Below are 22,529 nucleotides of genomic sequence, written 5' to 3'. Positions count from 1 at the left end.
AGGTACATATAGATGGTACAAATAGTTAGTGGGTTGGTTAGGCAAATAAGGATGAGCAGAGTAAGACTAAGAATATGAGACAAAAGAAGATGGAAAAGATAGGAGTGAAACAGGTAGAAAATAAGAAGAAATGGGCAGAGGACATAAGAGAAGTACAGGGAAGTAAAGACAAGTAAATCAGAGAACAATAAGGTGAAGTATAAAGAGAGAAGAAACAGTCAGGAGAGAGATGACAAAGTGAATGATGTCAGTGTAGCTGGATGGAAAAGACAGCGCTGAAAAGTGATGAGGGGGAAATAGATGCAGATGTGGCCATGAAGAGCCAATAACACCATAAGAACAGGAGGTAAGTAGGCAGGAATGGAACTGGACTAAATGGGAATGAAAAAGTAGAAAGAGGTCAGGAAAGTGGTACCATCTACAGAAAGATGATAGCAGAAAAAGTTAAAATGAAGGTGGGGGGTAATAAAAAAAAAGGAAACTGAGAAGGAGAAGATAAGAGACAGTCAGGAGTGCAAAGTAATGAATAGCATTTGCAAAAAAAATACAGAAAATATGGAAAGGGATCAGATCTGGAACAGAGAGGGAAGCAACAAATATAGACACTGTGAAGAGCCAGTTATGTTCAATTGGAGGACACAGGCAGAGTCAGAAAGGGTAGTGGCATGGGACACATGACATAACTTCAATTAGTGGCTCTGAAGTTTGATGGTACAAGCAAATAGGATGGGCGTGTCTGTCCTGGGAAGGAAGAGATTCTGCTGAGTGGAGAGCTCACTGAACTGTGGCATAGGTCAGAGGTCATAACAAGGCAGACCACTAGTCTGGACATGTGAAAAGGCTAAGAGGTGTACCACTCTAACGGCTAGGTTCAAACACATCCTCTGGCCACTCATTACTGTCTCTTCAGCTGAACAACACAATGATGTCAGCACTCTGGGAGGAGTGATAGGTCAAGGGACTACTGATTGACCAGCTACCATTTGCACGATGGCTGTTAGAGTTGTGTCTTCTATGTCTCTATAGCAGTCCTCATTCCCCAGGCATTAAAAAATAGAAGTTATGTTCTTACCATAACGTTCCATGTTAGTTGTCTTCTTCTCGCCTTCTTTCTTGCTGGATGGGTTCGGAGCCGACCTCGGCTCCGATTCGGCCACTCTAAAGTTCGAGAGTTGGTTCCACCGGCTCGAGGCTGCCCCTATATCCCACAATGCTAGGCGTGAATTACCTCAGATCTCGTTTGTGAGCTAGGCCCAGCTAAAAATACAACCAGAAATACTGGAAAGGGAGTCCACCTCTATAAGCAAAGGGAAGGAGGAAAGGTAACCTAAATCCTGATCCAGGAAATATGCACCGCAGAGCATATAGGTATAGCAAAGAGGTGGTAGAAAGAGAGGTCATAATCAAACTCCTCCAGGTCTGTCCAGGCCAGGGGGAAGGAGGGTGGGACGCAAGAAAGAAGGCGAGAAGAAGACAACTAACATGGAACGTTATGGTAAGAACATAACTTCTATATGTTAAGTTGTCTATCTCGCCTTCATTCTTGCTGGATGGGACCGCGTCCCTAGCACCTTGTCCCGGGTGGCCTAACGGAACAGACTCTTGAGAACAGTGGTACCAAAGTTAGCTCTATGCCTAGAAGCTAAATCCAACTTATAATGTGAAATGAAAGTGTGAGGAGTAGCCCAAGTAGCCGCTGCACAAATTGTGTCAATAGGCAGTCTGTCTTGGAAGGCTATAGAAGTAGCCAAAGCTCTGGTGGAGTGGGCTTTAGGTTTGTTAGGCAGCTTTTGGTGTCTAATTTCATAAACAATAGAAATCAGAGATGTTAGCCATCTAGATAGCGATACCTTAGAAACAGAAAGTCCCTTTCTGCCTACCGCATAAGATACAAACAGCTGGTCAGTTTTTCTGAATTGTTTGGTCCTATCCAAATAGTACCTTAACTGACGATGAACATCTAGCCAATGCAGTTTTGTTCAGACCTATTAGAATATTCTGGAAAAACACAGGAAGGTCAATGCTTTGATTAAGGTTAGAAGCAGAGGCTACCTTAGGTAAAAAGGACGGGTTAGTCCGTAAGATACCCTGTCTTTGTGGAACAACAGATATGGTGGTCGACAGCTGAGTGCATAAAGTTCTGAAACTCTTCTAGCTGAAGTAATAGCTACCAGAAAGAGAGTCTTCCATGATAGCAATTTTAAAGAACAGGAAGCTGCAGGTTCGAAGGGGAGAATCAGAAAACTGAGAACTAAATTAAGGTCCCAAGGGGAGGAGGATTTCTTATAGGAGGTCTGAGTAGAAAAACTCCTTTCAAAAGGCTTTGCAAAGCTTGTGGGACATTATGGCAGACTCTGAAATGCCCACATGAAAGTTAGATATAGCTGCCAATTGAACTTTGAGAGTAGAAGGAGATGAACCTGCATGAAAGAGTTCAGCTAGAAAATCAAGAACCATATGAATGGGAGCAGTGAAAGGATCTAAGTCCCTTCCTTGAGCCCAATAGGCAAAACGTTTCCACTTACTCAGATAAATCTTTCGAGTGGAAGATTTGTGGGAAGCTATCAAAATATCTCGAACAGAGTGAGATATTTGAGGAAGCCTGGCTAAGGTTGGAACTGGAGGAACCAAGCAGTGAGGTTCAGAGAGGGGAGGGAGCGATGTAACTGACCCGACTGATGGATCAAAAGATCTGGAACTAGGTCCAGATGCCAAGGTTGCTCCAACAGAAATTGATGTAGAAAGGGGAACCAAACCTGTCGAGGCCAGTAAGGAGCAATGAGGATCAATGAGGCCTTCTGAGCGATAGCTTTCTGTATCACTTGAGAGGTTAGTGGGAAGGGAGGAAATGCATACAGAAGTCCCCGGGCCAAACTTGGACTAGAGCCGCCTCTGCTGGGCTGGTCTGGTAACGGGAATAGTGTGAAAAAATCTCTGCACTTGCTGTTTTGGGGAGTAGCAAAAAGGTCGCAGCAAGGCTGACCCCACTTGAGAAAAATTTCTCTTACAACAGAGTCTTTCAGAGACCACTCGTGAGGCATGAGAATAGCTCTGCTCAACTTGTCCGCGATTTGATTGGACTTCCCGGGGATGCGCGTTGCTATCAGAAACCGCTGAGAAGAAATCGCCCATTGCTACAGTCTGAGTGCTTCTCGACATAGGGGATAGGACCTGGTTCCGCCTTGTTTGTTGATATACCACACTACAGACATATTGTCCGTCTGGATTGCTATCGTTCCCAAGGGAAGAGAGTCTTGAAGGGCTTGCAACGCTAAAAGCACTGCTCTCATCTCTAGAACATTTATGTGCAAGTGGCATTCGTCTGGTTGCCATGTGCCCTGGACAGTTCTGCCCTGATAATGCCCCCCCCCACCCGATCAGGGAGGCGTCCGTTGTCAGAGTAGCAACCGGAGGGGAAGGAACAAAGGGTCTTCCCAATAAGAGCTGAGGGGAAGGCATCCACCACAGAAGATGATTCTTGCATGTTTGCGTAATCATAATGGTGTGGGACATCGGAAGTTGCTGGTATGACCATTGTGTGAAGAGCATCCATTGAAGGATTCTCATGTGGAATCTGGCTAATGGAAGCAGAGGTATGGCAGCCGCCATAATCCCCAATACTTTTAGAACTAACCTGGCTTTGACTCTGTTGTTGCTGAAGAGGAGCGAGACCAGTTTGTGTATGTCTGATATTCTCTGATCTGTTAACCTCGCAGACATGTTGACTGTGTCTAGATTTGCGCCTATGAAGGTAATAGTACGACAAGGCGACAAAACAGACTTTTCGCAATTTATTGAAATGCCTAAGTTTTGACAAATGCGAAAGGTGTAGTCCCTGGCCATTAGAAGAAGATGCTTGGTGGGAGCTGTGAGGAGCCAGTCGTCCAAATATGGAAACACCTGGAATCCTTGACGTCTCAGGTGAGAAGCTACCACTGCCATGCATTTGGTAAACACCCGGGGGACAGTGGTGAGACCAAAGGGCAGGGCCCTGAATTGAAAATGACTGGTTCCCAGCCTGAAGCGGAGGAATCTTCTGGAGCGTCTGTTCATTTTTATGTGATAGTACGCATCCTGAAGGTCTATAGAGCACATCCAGTTTTCCTTTCCCTATAGGGGAAGGATGGACTGTAGCGTGACCATCCGAAATCTTGTTTTCTTGACCGACTTGTTCAAGATACTGATATCCAAAATTGGTCTCCAGTCCCCTGTTTTCTTTGGAACTAAAAAGAACCTGGAGTAGATTCCGGATCCTTGCTGGTCTGCTGGAACTGGCTGAATTGCTCTTTTTGTAAGCAGCTTTGAAATTTCCAAAGCTGCAAGATCCCTTTGAGAGGGTGGAACATCTGGAAGGGATTTTTTTGATTGGTTTGGAATGCGAACGAAGGGAATGGAATAGCCTTCGGAAATGATGGACTGTACCCACTTGTCTTGAGTTAGGGCTAGCCAGGCTTCTGGGTACAGTGACAATCTTCCCCCGACTGCCTCCGAAGGTGGACAGTCGGGCAACACCTCAGGGATGCTGAAAGGGCTTATCGGAAAAGGTTTCTTGATTGCCCTGGTTCTGCGGACCCCCTCTGCCTCTAGGGCGACGTCTACCATTATTGTTCCCTCCTCTGCCTCTGGAGGGAAAATGACTTTGTGCGTCAGGCAAATTCCCTTGAGATTGTTTGCGGAACCACATTTTCCCACTTTTCTGGCCTTTGGGGTAAGGTCTAGAAGGAGTAGAAAAACGGACTCTGACGGCAGACAGAGTTTTGCCATCAGTCTCGCACCTAGTCAAGGTTTCTTTCACTTGAGGACCAAAGAGAGATGATCCATCAAACGGGGAATTAGTGAAAGACGTTTTAAAGGGGTCCGCAAAATTGCATAGTCGCATCCAGGCATGCCGGCGTAAGGCGACACCTGTCCCTGCGGCTCTACTCGCTCCATCAGCCGCGTATGAAAGGAGGCGCATGGAGGAGTTAGCTATCGAATTCAGGGTAGTCAGCTGGGTGTTCATTTTGTCCTGAAAATCTGCAGCTGTAGGATCCTTCAACATCTCACTCGCTTCCTTGATCAAGTCTCTGGAGACGGGTGAAATGGCATAGGTAGTTCAGCTTAACGCATTGCGAAGGTCGCTGACGAAAACATCTGCTTCCCATACCTGTCCATAGACCTAGATTCTTTGTTAGGGGGATGAACAGGCACTGAAGGATCAGCTAGTTCCTTCTTGGTGGCAGCAGCTACCACCATAGCATCCACAGAAACACCTTTGGTCAGAAATTGTTTGTCAGTTGGTGCTGTTATAAATTTAGAAGGTCTCCTGGGGGTAGGGTCCACTGAGTCAGGAGCCGTCCAGGCTTTCTTTGCCACCACCTGCATGAGGGGATCAAAGGGGGGAGACACCCAGGAGGTGGAAGGGCGAGAGCCAAACACCTCAAGATACACAGATTCATCCTCCGAAGGGTTAAGGGCTGGCCAATTTCCCCTCTGTTTCAGGATCTCTAGAATGTCTGCAAAGGAGACATCTTCAGAAGGGGAACGGGGGGAACCCTCGGAATCCTCTAAATCTGTGTCAGAGGTGACAGACTCAGGTGAGTCTATGTGCTTCCTCTTACACTTTCTCTTCCTAGGGGGCTCCCCTGCCAATTCAGGAGAGGCCTCGGAAGAGGATGACCTCGAACGCACCCCTGTCAGGCAGAGCCAGAGGTCCCCGCTCCGAGAAGCTGAGAACCTCCCTCGGCACCGACAGAGATGGCTCCGAGGCCGATGTCGGAGCCGAACTCACCAGCGCCGAAGCACGGAGAGGGGGGTCGGACAAGGGTCCGATGCCACTCATCCCCTCAGAGCCGACGAGGGAAGTCCGGCGCCGAGATTCCTCAAAAGAAGAAATCGGAGCCGACGACGGAGCTGAAGACAAATGTATCGGCTCCGACGCTACCACAGTCTCGGTTCCGAGACGTCCCGGCTCCGAGCTCAAAGGAGTCGGAGGAGGAATATTTAGGGGAATAGGCTGAGGCATCGACTGATGAGTCAGACTCTGAAGCATTTGGGCCAGTGCCTCGGACTTTAGAAGTCGACTCACTACCCTCTGGAGGTCATAATCCGAGAGCCTCGATGACCTGGAGGAGTGAGATCTGTGGCTCCGTTCAGACAGCAAGGGAGACGCTGGAGCCGAATGAACGGAGCCAAGGGATGGTGACCTCGACCTCTTTCTAGATGTCGGCTCCGATGGTCTGATCGGAGCCGACCCAGGAATCTCCAATACCTCGGCTCCAGCCGGGGCCGAGGGCACCACAGAAGCCGCAGTCAGCCACTCATCGGCCCCAGCCGAGCCGATGCAGTAGCAGACTGGCCTTAGGCCTCGACTCAGAAGCTGGAGTCGAGGTCTTAGAAGCCTTGGAAGGTTTTCCCGAGGTAATAGATAGGGAACCTTCAGGCTTAAGCAAACCCCTTAGTATGAGTTTGGTTTCCGTTTGCTGCAGGACTCTGGGGCTGAAGCCATGGCATACAGCACAAGAGTCCTGCAGGTGTAAAGGTCCCAGGCAGTACACACAAGAAGTGTGACCGTCTGTCAGAGACATTTTCTGACAGCACGAGTCACGCTTCTTGAGGCCTGGGAGCTTTGAATCCTTGGACATTTTCAAGGAACCGAAGTGTAACCACACACAAAAACACACACACACCGATTACACTGTCAGAAAAAATAAGTTAAATTACTTTAAATCAAAACTTCTGAAAAGTTAAGTTGAGTTAAAGGTATAAACCCCTACCAAAACACATACACACACTGTAAGGGATGGGAGGGCCCGAAGGCCTAAGGAAAGAACTTATTAGTTCTTAAAGAAGGGGCTGAATAAGGGTAGAAAGGATAAAATATCCACTACACTAAAGGTAAAAAGGGAAAAAACTAAGCTAAAGGAAGTTTAAACCGTTATTAGACTAATCTAATTAAAACTGACCTGGAGCCGGTAGAAACACAACCTCGATCGCTGTAGCGGCAAACGAGATCTGGGATAATTCACGCCTAGCATTGTGGGATATAGGGGCAGCCTCGAGCCGGTGGAACCAACTCTCGAACTTTAGAGTGGCCGAGTCGGAGCCGAGGTCGGCTCCGAACCCATCCAGCAAGAATGAAGGCGAGATAGACAACTTAACATTGTGCATCATAAGGCTTACTTCCCACGATGATGGGGTTCCTCCTGATGTTAGGGTCTCTTTAGAGACAGACTAGCAGGAGCAACTAGGGAGTCCAGGAGTTGTGCATGCATGGCAACAAGAAGAACAGCTAGAAGGTTAAATGGAACTGGGGGTAAAGAGAGAGAGATCTACTGTACATGACAAACTATAATAGTAGATTTATAGACAAGTTTTACTCTATGACTGTAATTTGAAGAAACAGTTAAGCAAGGAGATTATTAAAAAAGAAGGGAGGAGTAGGGAGGAGTAAAGAGATGGAAGAAGAGGTAGAGGAGAGTCAGAAAAGTGTTAATCAGAAGATAGATCTATTTACAAATAGATATATTTTCAAGTTTGTGTGTTGACTGCTAGCATGTACAATAAAAAGCTAAGTAGAATTGTGTAATTACCCTTTGTCGAAAAAATATGAATTGGCTGTAGATGATAGTCACTGCTGATAAGATACCCTGACCCCATCTGTAAAAAAAGGGAAAACGGGCTTATGAATGGATGGATTTGTAGGTCTCTTTTAGTGGTCAAATAATGTTTGGAAGGTTTTAACATCTGTTAACTGTCTTACTGTTTATGGGAGTCTCTACCAGGCAGTGGGAGCAATGTTAGTAAAACTTCTATATATTCAAGGTTAAAAGTGGGTCTGAGAAAAGTTAGGGCTTGGTTGTTCTTGTTTCTTAAGACGGTAATGTGATTGGTAAGAAGGTACAAAAGCTAGTGGTTTGGTTAGGCAGGTAAGGAAGAGTAGAGTTAAACTAAGAGTAGGAGACAAATGAAGATGTAAAAGGAAGGAAATTGTGTTGTAAATCTCATGCAACATTAAGATGTTTCAGATGTAAAATATTTTTTGTGTAATTATTGCAAGAAACTTAGGAAGCATTCATTTCCCCTTACCTCTCAGGATCATCAACATTTACAAGTATTTGCAGGATGCAAACTAGACCATCTATTGCAAAGAGGAGTAGAGGATAAACCTATATTATACCATGACCCCCCATTAATATTCCAAAACGTGCACGCTGATTGGCCAGCGCGGCTCCTCGACTGCGTTATACTAATGGAAAAAGGTCCAGTCGCCCGGACTTTTTCCATTAGTATAAGACTTTTTTTAAAACACTGTCTTGCTATGTTAAAAGAGTTTAACATAACACAGGTTTAAAAGCAACGGAGATCTCCGTTGCTTTTTAAAGCTGTCTCGCTATGTTAAACTCCTTTAACATAGCCAATAGTAAAAAGCAACAGAGATCTTGCTTTCTCCGTTGCTTTTTAAATGGGTTTAACATGCGAGACAGCTTTAAAATAAGCAATGGAGATCTCCGCTGCTTATTTTAAAGGTCTCGCTATGTTAAACCCATTTAACATAGCGAGACAGGTTTAAAATGTTAAATGTATTTAACATAGCGAGACAGTTTAAAATAAGCAACGGACATCTCCTGCTTATTTTAAAGTCGTCTCGCTATGTTAAACCCATTTAACATAGCGAACAGCAAAAAGCAACAGAGATCTTGCTTTCTCCGCTGCTTTTGGCCACAGCTCTGATGTACTGAGGCATGCGCAGTACATCAGAACTGCCGGATGCCAGACAGCGGAAGGGCAGCAAGATGATTATACAATGCCATTATTTAAGAAAAGTAATTGTTTCTTTTCTTAAATAATGTCATAGTATAATAGCAATAACCCACTTCTGGGTGTGGGTAATGCGGGATTTACCCACGGTTGTCTTTGTTTGGTACATAGTTTAATATTGTATTCTGTGGTATAGCCTGGTTCCTAGGGACGGGCAGATAGTGTTCATGGAGGATTTGCAAAGTGACATGCCAGCATCTGATACGATTGTTGGATAATGTTGGGATGTGACGGATGTAGGGTTATGGTTAACTGTGTTGCACAGAAAAATCAGCATACTTAAAAAAACATTTACTGAGTTCAGAAACTAATGTGGCTGATGTGGGCGTAGGAACTATAAAAATCAGTTAATTAAACACAAGTCTGAGGACTGTCATGGAAGTATCTGGATCATTGTAATATAAAACAGTAAAACAAGCAAGCAAATGAATAAAATGTGTAAATTAAAAGAAACCACTCAAGCAAGCAATTTTAATCTAAAATGGACTGTCAGAATCAGTTGTAGCATAACGTGTTTAGGTTCTTCTAGCTAGGTCTTGCTTGCTAATGCAACAAAACAGAGAGAGAGTTTATCAAAATGAGGGTTAGTTACTGGCAAACTCTACAGTGTTTCATTTGATTTGTCAGTATAGGCTGAGGTTGTTAAAACTATGTAGCAAACTTAACTTCTAACAGCATAGGGAGGAGGGGATGAAGCTGGATGTTTGCTTTTCCTGGGCTGGGTATGCATGTTGGAGTTCAATGACACAGAATAAGTGCTTAATGCAGATAGGGGAATGGCAATTTTCCATTGCCAGAAGTTTATTTCTGAGAAGAATCTTTACTCTTTGTAGCTGAAATCAGTTACTGGTTTTAAAATGAAAGTGAAAATGGTTACAATAAGCACTGCAGTTGTATGAATAGGTTGCATGTGTGTGTGTGTGTGTGTGTGGGGGGGTCTTTTCCCTATTAAGGAACTTTGTGATGCAAATGACTGCTTTAAACGCAGGGATATTATAAAATACGAGGCTGCATTACATCTCATGCAGCAGGATTAAGGAGTTCACATTTGTCCCAATTTCATGTAACATTAAGATGCTTCAGATGCAAATTGCTTTTTTGTGTAATTATTACAAGAAACTCAGGAAATGTTAATTTCCTCTTACCTCTCAGGACCATTGACATTTACATGTTTTTGCAGGATGCAAACTAGTGTAGTTTGATTAAAACTGTGTGGTATTAGAGTGTGGCAAATTTATTTGGGAAAAGCAGATATCTAAGTTGTTGTTGTCTTTCGGCTTTTCCCAGTTAGGGGTCGCCACAGCGGAACTCTGGTCCGCTAATAAATTGGCAGTAGATTTTCACGAACGCCGAGGTGCCAGCTCGACGTTCAACCTTCAACGAAGTCACGCCCATTTACGCATGTCTTTCGAATGCCCACCCAACCATGGGGATGACATGCAGATTCCACACAGAAGGCACTCCAGCCAAGAATCGAATGGGAGAACCTCTTGCTGTGAGGCAACAACGCTACCGCTGCACCACTGCGGATGTATGAAAAGCAGATATCTAAGTACTGAGTGTTATTTTTATAAATGTTTGAAAAAGGGCACTGGGAATACAATGGGGTAGTTCTCATTTTTGGATTACTGGTGAGCCATTAATTTAGAAGAAGACAGTAGGTTTGAAGAAAAAAAGGCATACAGTGGTGGTTTATTTATTTTATTTATTTATTTTACATTTGTTGACCGGGATAGTCTAACTGGGTTTATGTTCATTTTCAGTAGAGTCCCGGGGAGATAAGCTCCAAGAGATTACTAGATTACTAACATACAGTTACTAGTTGTTATACAGTTAAATACTACAACTTTTAAATAGTTCAGGAATCTTCGCAGTTTATACAAAAAACATGTTACAAGCATTAGATAAGATATTTTAGACTTTATGTACAAGACTTCATTAGTAACTAGAAAGTAATTGTTAAACAAATACAGACTTCAAGTTTAAACAGTTCAGCAATGCTCACAGTTTAAACAATACTTGTTGCCTGCCTTAGGTAGGATGCTTTAGAATTATATGCAGAAGAATTTAACTAGGTATTTTAAATTATCTCTATTAGGATATGATATGTTTTTGCCAAGGATAGACCTTGATCTAAAAAGACACAGATAAAACAGGAATTAGGTCTTAAGAAAGGTTTTTGGGATATAGTATGAGATTAGTCTGGATTTGTACAGGGACATAACCAGTGGGTTTTAAGATAGAGTTTCAGATTGTGTTTAAAAAGTGTAAATGAAGACAGTGATGTAAGTTCATGGGGGAGTTGGTTCCAATACTTTCCAACTGCATTTGAGAACAGAGCATCTCCTGCCATGTTATTAGATTTACATGTTGATACAAGTAGTTTATTAGATGAGCGTAAAGTTGAAAGGTTCTTATATTGGGTAATGAGACTAGCAAGTATTGGGGTACTGGTAGGTTGGAAAAGGGTTTTGTGCGCAATGGTGAGTTGTTTAAAGTGAATCTGATTCAGAAGCTCTGATCAGCCTAATTGTTTTAGATTATGGCAGTGATGGGTCCTAACGGAGGAAGCAGTAGCAAATCTGGCAATGCTATTGTAAGCGTTGGCTAGCTTGTTAAGGTTATTTTTTGACAAGTTAGTATATATGGAAGAAGCATAGAGAAGTGTGGAGATAAGGTGGGAATAGGCAATAGTGGTTCTGGCTAGTGGGGAGAGAAAGGGTTTTATCCTATAGAGGGAGCCTAGTTTCCTGTTGACAGTTTTTATGGTATTGTTGATATGGGTTTCAAAGTTCAGGTTGTTATCAATGGTTACCCCTAGAAGTTTAGTTGTTGGATCGGGAGATATGAGTGTACCATTATTGGATAAGACTGAAAAGTTCATTGGGAGTGATTTACGGGTAGGAGTGAAGAGGAGGAGTTTGTTTGTTTGGGGGGTTCAAGAGGAGGCAGCGTTGTAGAAACCAATTTTCTGTTTTATTGAACACTGAGTTAGAGTCTGTAGTTGGGATTGAGATTTAGCTGAGCAGATTATTGTTGAATCATCTGTGTATTGTACACAGTTAGCTAAAGGAATAGCTAGGTTGAGGTCATTGATAAATATTGAGAAAAGGAGGGGGCCCAATATAGAGCCCTTAGGAACACCTAGGGTAACTGGGAGATGGGATGAGAGTTTGTTGTCCCATAGCACTGCCTGCTGTCTATTATCAAGGTAGGACTGGAACCATTTTATAGTCTTTGTGTCCAGAGAGAAGGATTTTAGAATATTGAAAAGTAAGTGGTGGTTGACCATGTCGAATGCTTTTGAAAGGTCGATGAAAAGTGCTGAAGAGAGAAGATTGTTATTATGGTTTTTATTGATGCTGTCAGTGAAGGATAGGAGTGCAGTTGTTGTACTGTGGAAAGGCCTGAAGCCATGTTGAGATTTGGCCAGTAAATTGTTCTGGAGTAGGTGGTCTAGTAACTGTCTGTGGATGCACTTTTCCATTATTTTAGCTAATGGGGAAAGTAGAGCTATGGGACGATAGTTAGAATATTCTCTGGAGTTTCCACCCTTGTGTAGGGGGATAATGTAGGAGATTTTCCAGATGGTGGGAATAGTGCTTTCTTATATGGTTCTATTTATCAGCAATGATACAGGATAAGCTATGACTTTGGCTGCCTTTTGCAGGTATTCAGCAGGTAGCTGGTCAGCTGAGGGGGTAGTAGGTTTTAGTTTAATTAAGAGGTTGCAGATGAGGGAAGTTGGGACAGGTTGCAGGTTTAGAGTTGGGAGAGAGTTAGTAGTACTGGTTGGAAGGGCAGAGCTATTGGCTGTTAGTTGATTAGCAAGTGTTTGGATGGTCTCAGTGAAGAAGGTATTAAAGCATTAGCAGTTTGCTTTGGATTGTTAGAATTTGATCCTATAGGGGGTGATGTTGCGGATTGACCTGGTTGGAGTAGTCTGTTTATGCTAGCCCAGAACTTTTGTGGATTATTTTGGTTGGTCTGTTGGAGGTGGAAGTAAAAGATTTTTTTTATCTTCGAATATGGCTTTCTTAGTCTCATTTCTTTTTTGCCTGAATTGTTATTGGTCTACGGGGTTTTTAGTTGTACTCCATAGTGCCCAAACTTTATTTCTCTGTTGAATTTTCTGCCTGGTTTTCTTTGTAAGCAATGGGGCAGGTTTAGATTTAATTTTGATGGAACGCTTTGGTGCATGGTGGTTAAGGATTTTTAAGAATTTTGAGTTAAAGTAGTTTGTTGCTTCGTCGAGTGGGAGGTATTGTATAGGTGACCAATCACGTTCTTTTAGTTCAGCTTGGAAGTTATTGGGGTTAAAGTTTCTGTTACTTCTTGCTGTTTTATATATGGTTGGGTTGTGCAAGCTCAACCTTTGCCTGATTATGTAAGTGAGAGAATGGTCACTTACATCATCAGGGAGGGTCCCTACATTATAGAGTTGTTGGTGATTATTTATTTGGGTTTACTTTGTTTAACCTTGTTTAACCTTTCTAAGATGCAGCTTTCAATATGAGGTGCTTGTTGATGGCCTCCATTTTGAATCCCCAAACTTATGAAGTCAAAGAGGTCAACAGGGACATTATCAGAAGGACGTGAAAGGGAGCATCTTCAGTAAGATTTATGAACATTGACGCTGCTTTTCATCTCTTGTCTATTTCCCCACAACATTAGCAATTGTTGTGTCTGAGCTTGGAATATATTTGTCCAAGTCAATCTCAAGGGATGTGTGATTGCATGTCCTACTTTTGAGACATTCAGAAAGAAAGAAAGAAAACTAAGGAATAGGTGTGATGCTCTATCTCAGTGACTGTGTAATCATCTGGGAAGGTGAGGATTTTCCCAATGCAAGGAGTACAGATCTTCAAAGAACCATGTCACAAGCTAGAAGCTGCAGTGGCACTAAAAATATTAGAGGGCCTAGGGAAAAATCATGTCCTTTCTGGGTATCAAGACTGATCTGCAGGACCAAATATCAGATTGCCCAGGAGTCCCCCCAGGTACACATCAGTTAACTGACAGGCAAAAAGGAATCTATAGTCAGGGAGGTAATGTCTCCCTTATGACTCCTGAGCTTTCTGTTCAGGGCCATCACCCAAGGAGATTATTCACCAGATCACTAACCTGCCTATAGGGGAAGGACAGCATTACACAGTCAGAGTCAGAATCACAAGCAGAAATGGGCAAAAAAGGCAGCCTGCTCTTACGTTCTTTCTGAACCACAGTGCAGTTTCTTTCTGGCCAGCTGATTAGCGGTACAGCTTAGACTTAATGCTGAAAACAGATGCTTTTGAGGTAATACCCATAGAAGGTTACTTTGGTGAGGAAGATGGCCCATGGAAACATGGATGCAATTCATAGGTAGTTCAGGGTATAACATTCTTGGACCTGATGTCCATATGGATTGTATGCATACCTCTTAAGTGTACCTCATTACGAGGAACGTACCTCATTTCGGGTCTTAAAATCAAAGTTCCACATTGAAAGAGTCTGTCACATTCAGTGTTTTAGAATTTTTTAGTGAAATCCGTAGTAAATAGAAATTGATCATATTACTTCATTAAAAGATCTTCTTTATAAGTAAAACCAGCATATTTTAACCATCCTATGACCTTCCTAGTTAAAGTTGTTAGTAAGCCATTAGTATGTGTTCCACATTTTGCCCATTTGTTCCACATTATGAGGGCTAGTGTTCCTCATTTTGGAGATGCAAGGTTGAGAGCTATGATTGTATGATTTGTATGGTATGAGCATCACAGTTAGTAGCATGATTACATTTTGCAACAGAAAGATGGGCAGAAGCCACTCCATTGAAGAGAAGATCACTGAAATCTGTAAGAGCTCAGGCAATGATGAAGACACTGGTGTCTGAATGTGAACAAGTCTTCTTCCAGATATTGTCATGACAATACTACTGTTATTGCTGATAGTTTTTCTCGAAGTTTTTGCAGGTTCAGAACATTGGCTCCAGAAGCAGAGTGGTTCCAAAAGTAAATGCTACAAGAGGCAATGGCTGATTGGTAGTAGCATGCAGTTTAGCTGATTAAGGAACCATGGACTATTGGTACCAGGAAAGTATACACTGCACCTTTACTAGTCATTCCGAGAGTTTGTTAAACAGGCTTAATCCTGGGGGCAAAACATGCCCCTGTAAGTGCTAATGAGGTAACTGGTGGACAGACGGTAGAAGAAGAATTCTGTTAGAACCACAAGGGTGCAGCTAGCAGCATCATTCTCTTACTCCAAGCTCTTGGGTGCAGGGACTGTATGAAGTAATGGGTAGCCAGAAGGATACTAAAAGGCTGGGTCAGGCTTAGGGCCCAACAAGTGGATTAGAGGCAACCTCTGAATAGGTAGTTATTCTCTATGATCATGTAAGGAAAACATAAGCTCAGCCACAGATATGTCTATGCAGTACAAGCTAAGCTAACCACATTCTTATGTTATACTGAATTCAGAATCACTGAGGTTTTGGACAGCCAAAGGGATGGAGCAATTTAGCCACACTAGTAGGGGGAGATATGTTGGTTCAGTAAGGACACAACTTTCATATGGCTGAGTCAGTCCACAGATGCTACTGGACAGCAAATAGTATAAGTAAAAGATGTCAAGAAACTTACTTGCTCAAGTCAAGTGGGAAATACTGTTGGGCACTTATGAGGAAAGCATCAAGGATCCTTGGCAGCTTATTTTTTTGTCAACAAGTTAAGATACCGCTATGAAAACAGCAACATTTGACAGGCTGTTGAAAGTAGTAAGACGAATGGGAGACTAACAGTACATATAACTATGTATCCCTTTAGACGTGGTAGTGTTTCAGCTTTAGTGTGCCAGAAGAACACAATAACACTCATTAAGGAGCAACCTGTTTACCCTATATTGTAAAAAGAAATAGCTAACATGTACAATGTATTGCAAAGATGGTACGGGTAGACACAGGCAGCCAAAAAACGGGTAGTATGCAATACAGAACAGTAAAAAGAAGCTGGAAACAGAGGCCACTGTCCATGTTCTTTTTTGCAGGTCCCATGGGGGGATGATTCTTTACTGTACTGGACAGAAGGAGGGCCAAATACTATCCAAAGACTGAAGCAGCAGGGTGTGGACATAAACTGGTGCCTTTATTGGAAGGATTAGCATGGCATGAAATGACACTAGCTAAGACTAGAAGCTCCAGTGGCACTAGAAAAATTAAAGGCCCTAGGAGGAAAAGGGGCAAGGATCTTGAGACAATCAATAATGTTACTACTACATGTGGGGGTAATACTGTTGGTTTATTCCAAAAGCAATGTTTGTAAAGGCTATGTGTAAAGTAATGCAGTGGTACAAATGAAGTTTCCAGAAAGCACAGTAATTTGGTTTGTAATTCTGCCCAGACTTGTATGGAAATATAGAATAATGGGGAGAGTCATGGAAGGACCAGGAGATTTATTAATACTAGAATGGGAGGACCGGATTTGAGGGTACTACAGCACCCAGACATGGAAGATAAGGACATAGTCTGGTTTCATAAAGGCAAGGTACACCCTTCAGGTGTAGGCATGGATACTTTTAGCCTGCAGTTCAAGCCTATTTCATAGCAATTAGAAGTGTATGATGCAGCTTGATAGCAATAAACAACCAGGCAAACAAATAAATAACATAAAGAAGAAAAGCCCAAAAGGAACAGATGAAGATGGTTATAACCAGTTCTTGAAAAGAGAGCAAAAGGAGGGGAGTCTGGCATTGGTGGGACAAGCCATAATTCATCACAAGGTACATGAAATGCAATTGCAGGCTGTGTAGATAAAATTACTGAATGGAATCAAAGTGAAAATGAACTGAAAATCAGTAAAGGAAGAAAACTAATAAAGCAATATAAATATGTAGTTCTGATGACTAAACAAAAGAAATTTCAAGCATAGACCTGCTGCATCAAAAGGGTCAGATAAGAGATAGAATGGAGTGGGCAGTGATCAGTTCTTTTATCCCATCAGGTACATACACGGTTCATCACTGCCTGCTTGAGCCCTGTTGGAGACCACAGACTTTGCAGGTTGCAAAAGATTAACAAAGGTAGAGTGATAGATGTTTGGTGAATGACATGTGAACATATGCAATGAGTGAAATGATGCCTGGCCATCAAAATGACTTCTGGCGCTTGAGTGCCTCTCCACCACAGTAACTTAGTAACAGCTAGGCCCTGCCCAGGAAGACCACAAGTCAAACGGATATACCTAGGATCAACCAATATGGAGTTATAGTTGTACACAGGGCATGGGAACAGGGGGCAGGAGAATAAGCTGGACGCTTCCTGTGGTTAGGTGGGGAATGTGGAAAATGTATAAAAATAAAAATGTGCTACAGCATTTTAGCCTACTAACAAAAGAAGCCAAAACTATATTTGGAAAAAGTGTTGATTCCAGATTTTGAATATGCATTACCTGGCACTGCAACCAGTTCCAAAGCTAACAACATACAATAACTCCTGTAAACCTTTTTAAACAAATTGTGGAGATTTATGTATAGCTCTCCTAAGACAGCATCAGTGTGACAGACAGAGGAAAGAATACACACACCACTTGTACTTTAAAGTCCTCACACTAGGACACTGCTGAGCCTCAGGAAAGAAGCTGAAGTTGCATTCAGTACCTTGAACATTATGTTCTTTTGCATATCTCATTGGAGTCTTAACATTCCAGATTTCATTCTTGAAAACTGTCCATGGAACCTTGATTATTCAGCCGCAATTCACTTGACCAAAAAGCACTAGCAACTAAAAAGAAAGAAAAGAAAAGATGGCCGATGCAAGAAAACTGAATATGGTTTTCTTTGATGAACAACTACCCTACATCCGCATGCAGGGGGCTGTGCCCTCTGTGTCTCCACATACAGTTACTATAATCAGTTCAAATGTTGGTCATCCTGGGGGAAAGAGGAGAAACATTTTTAGGCTTTTTGATAGCAATCTTGTTTTATTGTCTGCTACTGCATCTTTGGCCAATTTGAATATTTCCCATCTCAGTACCCAAACTGTGGAAACTGCTGCATACAGCACCTGAAACAAGCCAACCACTGTCCTGATGATTTACTGCTGCTTTGAAAAGGATGTGACTTACTGAAACTCAGTTCTCTTGCATCACTGCTACTACACAAATCATTCTCCACACGAGGCATAGATCTGACCTATAAGAGCAGTTGTCTAGAAACTTCTTGGATACAGATTGTTAAAACTCAAAGTAAGATACACTTCATAGAACTTTCTGGTGAAAACTTGCATAGTGTGATGCTTATAGTATCTGCATTCTCGTATATTTCAGCTCAAATGTGGCACAGCTACTAGTCCTGTTATTTTTCACACTTCTGCATACTCATCCATAAAGTTTAACATACAGACACTCACAAACTCTAAATTCTTTACAAACTTGCTTAAAGTTCTTAGTACTTTGTAAGTAGGTGAGATAATCAGCTAGATGAAGTCAGAGTTAAATGCGAGAAGATATTCACCATCCATGGGACTGCTTTCATGCATGTAACTGTTTGCCCTACTCTTTAAGAAACAGGAAAGGACTGCACTTTTAGGAGCAAATCATCTGAAGTTTAACCTTGAGATGCCAAACTTGCAAATCGTTGAGATCTCAGCTACTGTAACTTGTAAATGTACAATATGGGATAACATTTGCTGAAAGTTACTTTACATACCATGTGAATAGAAAAGATCTAAGGTGCAATAATAACTCAGTTTCTGCAACTGTAAACCAGACAAAAAAAGAATAATGCTCGTAAAAGAAACATTATGCATCTGTAATAAGACCTACAGCAAGTTATATATTTTAAAAGTAAAGGAACAGACAAAAATAAAATGTCTTTGATTTCCTTTATAATGTGATTATTTTTAATTAAAAAAAATAAAGCTTGAAGACAGGGCTTTTCCTTCCTTTTTTCAGACCCCTAACAAAGACAAGGAAATTAAATTTACCCTTCAGCCATCTTGCTCCCAGAAGGGTGAAAACAATCCACTTATTACATGAACTAACAGAGAATCCTGTCTCTCTGTTGTGCCTTACAGGAATTTAATACGACATGAGAGAAAGTCTGTAGTAAACAGATGTTCAGCCAGCCATAGGATGCATCAGTCCATGTGTTCAGTGCTAAATCAAACTTAAAGAGGAAATTATGAGCACTCAAATCTTTGAATTAAGAAACACTTCTGTCTTTTTTGTGGGGGAAGTGGGAAGAGCAAATGCTGCCTCACCTCTGCATATTACATAGACACACTGCATGCTGCTTAGATTTCTCATACTGCATTTTCAGCAACTGAACTTTATTTTTCAGTTGCCATCAATAAGAAACTTGGAGGCACTTAAACTCATCAAAAGAGGAATACCGCCTCTGATATTACAACTAGTTGTCATTCACCAGCATACACAAATATATGTATATCTTGTAGATGACTTTTTAAATAACTATTTTTTAAAATAGTACCAAGAAGATAAACACTCAGGTCCTGTATGTGTGTCTGATATGCAAATATACTTACAGTGATATAATCCCCACAGGCAGACTCTTGGGAATAGATTCAGCGTTGACACAGAAGGCTGTATCCCTTGTACAGGAGCAGCGGGGGGGACACTTGTCTGACTTGATGATGCTTCTTGACTCCACTGTCTTGAAAAGAATAATTCCCAAAGTGAAGAATAAAAGAAAATATGACTTCCAGAAGGTTTTCCCCTGGCAGTTTCCTGCCATTCTTTCTCTGATGTTAAACTTTATTTTTCTGAATTAATTTTACCCTTATTTGTACAATTCTTCTGGCAATACAGTGGCCCGTACCACCTGTTCCTCTTTTGGAACTACAGTTTATTTTTAAGACCGTAGGAAGAATGGAATGAACATGCTCTTCTTTTCTGGGATTTCCTAGCTGTTTATTATTCTACACAGGCAGTCCTGCTGTTCACATGTGCTAGACCATGGTCACTTGTTTTGCTGAGATTGCATTGAGGATGTGTGTGCGTGTGTGTGGGGGGCACAAGGTCGTGCTACTGATTCTGAATTAGTAATGAGACAAAATGCACATCCCACAAGCATCGGAGGTTAACCCTTTCTCTGCCTCGATCACTACAGGGATAGGAAACAAGTCCTGTTAAGAAAAAAAATGATGCACTGTGTCACAGCCTGCATTATTCTGTACTGTCCTTTGCTTAGTCTTCATATGGGTGAGGGTCAAACAGATTGCCTGCCACAGGGAAAAAACAGTACATACTGAATTTAAAAACAAAAGATAAAAATAGTGTATAGCTTGCAAGAATTTTATTCTGCAAATATGAAGAAAGTAAACAACACTTGCCATAAGTCCAGACAATCTGAAGTAGTTGAAACAGTCCTGCTGCCAATACTTTATTTATGTTAATAAGAGATGAAAAATGTGGCAGATCTGGCCTGCCTTCATGGCTTAGCAGAAGAAAACCCTGACTATGCCCAAAGTATGACTGAGACGACCCAAGTTCAAATAGCAGAGCAGGTTCTGGAGGTGTGGGAAGAAGTAAGATAAGAGAGAGTGGCCAGCAGCAAGTCACCCATCTTTGGTAGGGAGGGGTGCTTATGGTACTTCCATTCTGCCATCATCAAGAGGGGGCTTGCAGACAATGAAATATCCCAAAGACTGGGAGCATGGGTTTGGTGCTACCAAACTGGTGTTGGTAGGCATCAGTGTTGTGTGGGTGGGAGTACACACATGCAAATGGAATTCACAGTAAGAGCTTGCAGTGATGTGAGCAATCATGACAGACATCCAGGGGTGAGGTTAGGGCTTAACAGAAATGCACAGCTGTCCATGTGAGTGACAGCACCCCTTTGGTGCCTTGGGCTGGTTTGTGGAGTGACTGAGTCACAGGAATGGAAGGCATTTATTAGGTTTTAAGGGTGAAGGGGAAGGTCATTGATGATACTGGTCCTTTCTTGTGGGCCACTGGAATGCCAGTCAGAATAACTACAAGTAGAAAGGGACAAGCAAGCAAGCAATCTGATGGGCAGTTGGCTACAGGGAAGTCTGACGGTCTACAGATGGCCGCAGTCAAGTAGACATCATACCTATCTGGATGACTGCTCCCTTCAGTCAGCTAACACCTCGAGTTAGTGGTCACATTGCGTTGCCACTGCCAATGAATAAATTGCCACAAGACTAATTACAGGGCTGAATGCTGGCAGATGAGGAGGTAAAAAAGTATACAGAAAAGAAATATGGCAGATCCTGCCTGAAGCTATTCTAATTGTAAGGCCTTTTGACTTTTCCATGTATCTACTCATTGTATCTGAACTGCTTGCTTAATGAGTTGCATATTTCCTAAGTTTGCAAGTCTCTTTCACCTTCATACTGAGTGTACTTCTATATGTTCTAAAATTATCTTAACATACTGTAAGCAAAGGAAAACATCTCTAAAGATGTAAGGTAAAAAACAAGCTGCTGCTTGAGAACATAGTTTGGAAGCAGGGTGTAACTAAATCACAAAAACACAATGTAAGCAGGAAAAATAGTAAAACTGGGGTATAATGTAAATTATATTTCTGAACAAGATTCCAAAACTCTGAGATTTGTATTTATGAAGAGATATCTTTAGGTTTAAATATATGAATCTGTGAAGTGGCATCTTTTTTTTTATTGGAGTTGCTAAATTCAAAATGAACCACAGGTGCCAAAAAGCACAATATATCAGTGCTGCTGTGCATTATTCATATTCTTTTGCTTAATGGGGCCGGCATTCATTTGACTTTATCCCACTGTACAAAGTTAAAACAGTGTTAAAGTACAAGCCTAGAGGTAAATTCTCCTATTCCGAGTACTTTAATTTTTTCCCTCCATAGTCCTTTTCATCCTGCCTGCTCCTGTACCCATCTGGGAAGAGGTATCTTAGTGCAATACCCACTAAGACATTTTGCCTTCCTCCTTCCAGTGGTGGATTTAGGCCTTGGCACAGGGGCGTGCACCCAGCCCTTTTAAACCGCAATACAAACTGGCACCAGAATTTTTTTCTAAAAAAGAAAAAGAAAAAGCATTCTAAAATGCTTTTGTTTAAATTGGAAAATGCGCCGCCAAAAAGGGACATTTCTACTTTAAGGATGAACTTGCTATACGAGCAGTGCATCTTTGCATGCGTCATACTAACAACACACAAATTATATAGATTTAAATGCTGGAAATGGCCTGCTTTCTCACTCGATTTTAAATGAGGAATTGGAAAACCAAGTGTGCGACCCAGCGACCTCTTCAGTTGGTGAGTGAAATGAGAAGTGTGTGTCCGTCAGTACTGAGATGAGCGAGGTCTGTTTGTCAGTTCAGAAGATGAATGTGATGTGAGAGCTGTGTGTGTGTCTGTTCTGAGTGTGAGTGAGATAAGAGAGATGTATGTGTGTGTGTCCATTCTGGAGATGAGAGAAGTGTGTGTGTGTGTGTGTGTGTGTGTGTGTGTGTGTGTGTGTGTGTCCAATATGTAGATGAAAGAAGTGTATGTGTGTCTGTTCAGTAGATAACTAAGATGAGGGAGGCATGTGTGTGTGTCCATTCAGTAGATGGGTGAGATGAGAGAAGTTTGTGTGTGTGTCCATTTAGCAGATGACCAGAATGTGAGAGGTGTATGTCTCTCTCTGTTCAGCAGATGACCGAGACGAGAGGGGTATGTGTGGCATACCTCTCAACTGTACAGATTATTGCAGACTGTCCAGAATTTTTGTCTCATATTTTTTTCTCTTCCTCA

General features: G+C 42.1%; 1 protein-coding gene across 1 annotated transcript in view; it reads right to left on the bottom strand.

Annotated features, from left to right (window-relative positions):
• LGI3 (leucine rich repeat LGI family member 3) overlaps positions 1-19,769 on the bottom strand; it is a 480,821-nt gene extending 461,052 nt beyond the window's left edge. Inside the window, exon 1 of the mRNA XM_044082968.1 lies at positions 19,319-19,769. Within this exon, the coding sequence (XP_043938903.1) occupies positions 19,319-19,527 (209 nt within the window). The 5' untranslated portion in view covers positions 19,528-19,769. The remainder of the gene's footprint in view (positions 1-19,318) is intronic.
• Positions 19,770-22,529: the final 2,760 nt, after the last annotated feature.

This window comes from Protopterus annectens, chromosome 9.part0 (assembly GCF_019279795.1).
Source record: "Protopterus annectens isolate FY-2018-M chromosome 9.part0, PAN1.0, whole genome shotgun sequence".
NCBI classification, from domain to species: Eukaryota; Metazoa; Chordata; order Ceratodontiformes; family Protopteridae; genus Protopterus; species Protopterus annectens.
Note: the sequence above shows the minus strand (reverse complement) of the source record. Positions and strands in the feature narration are given on the sequence as shown.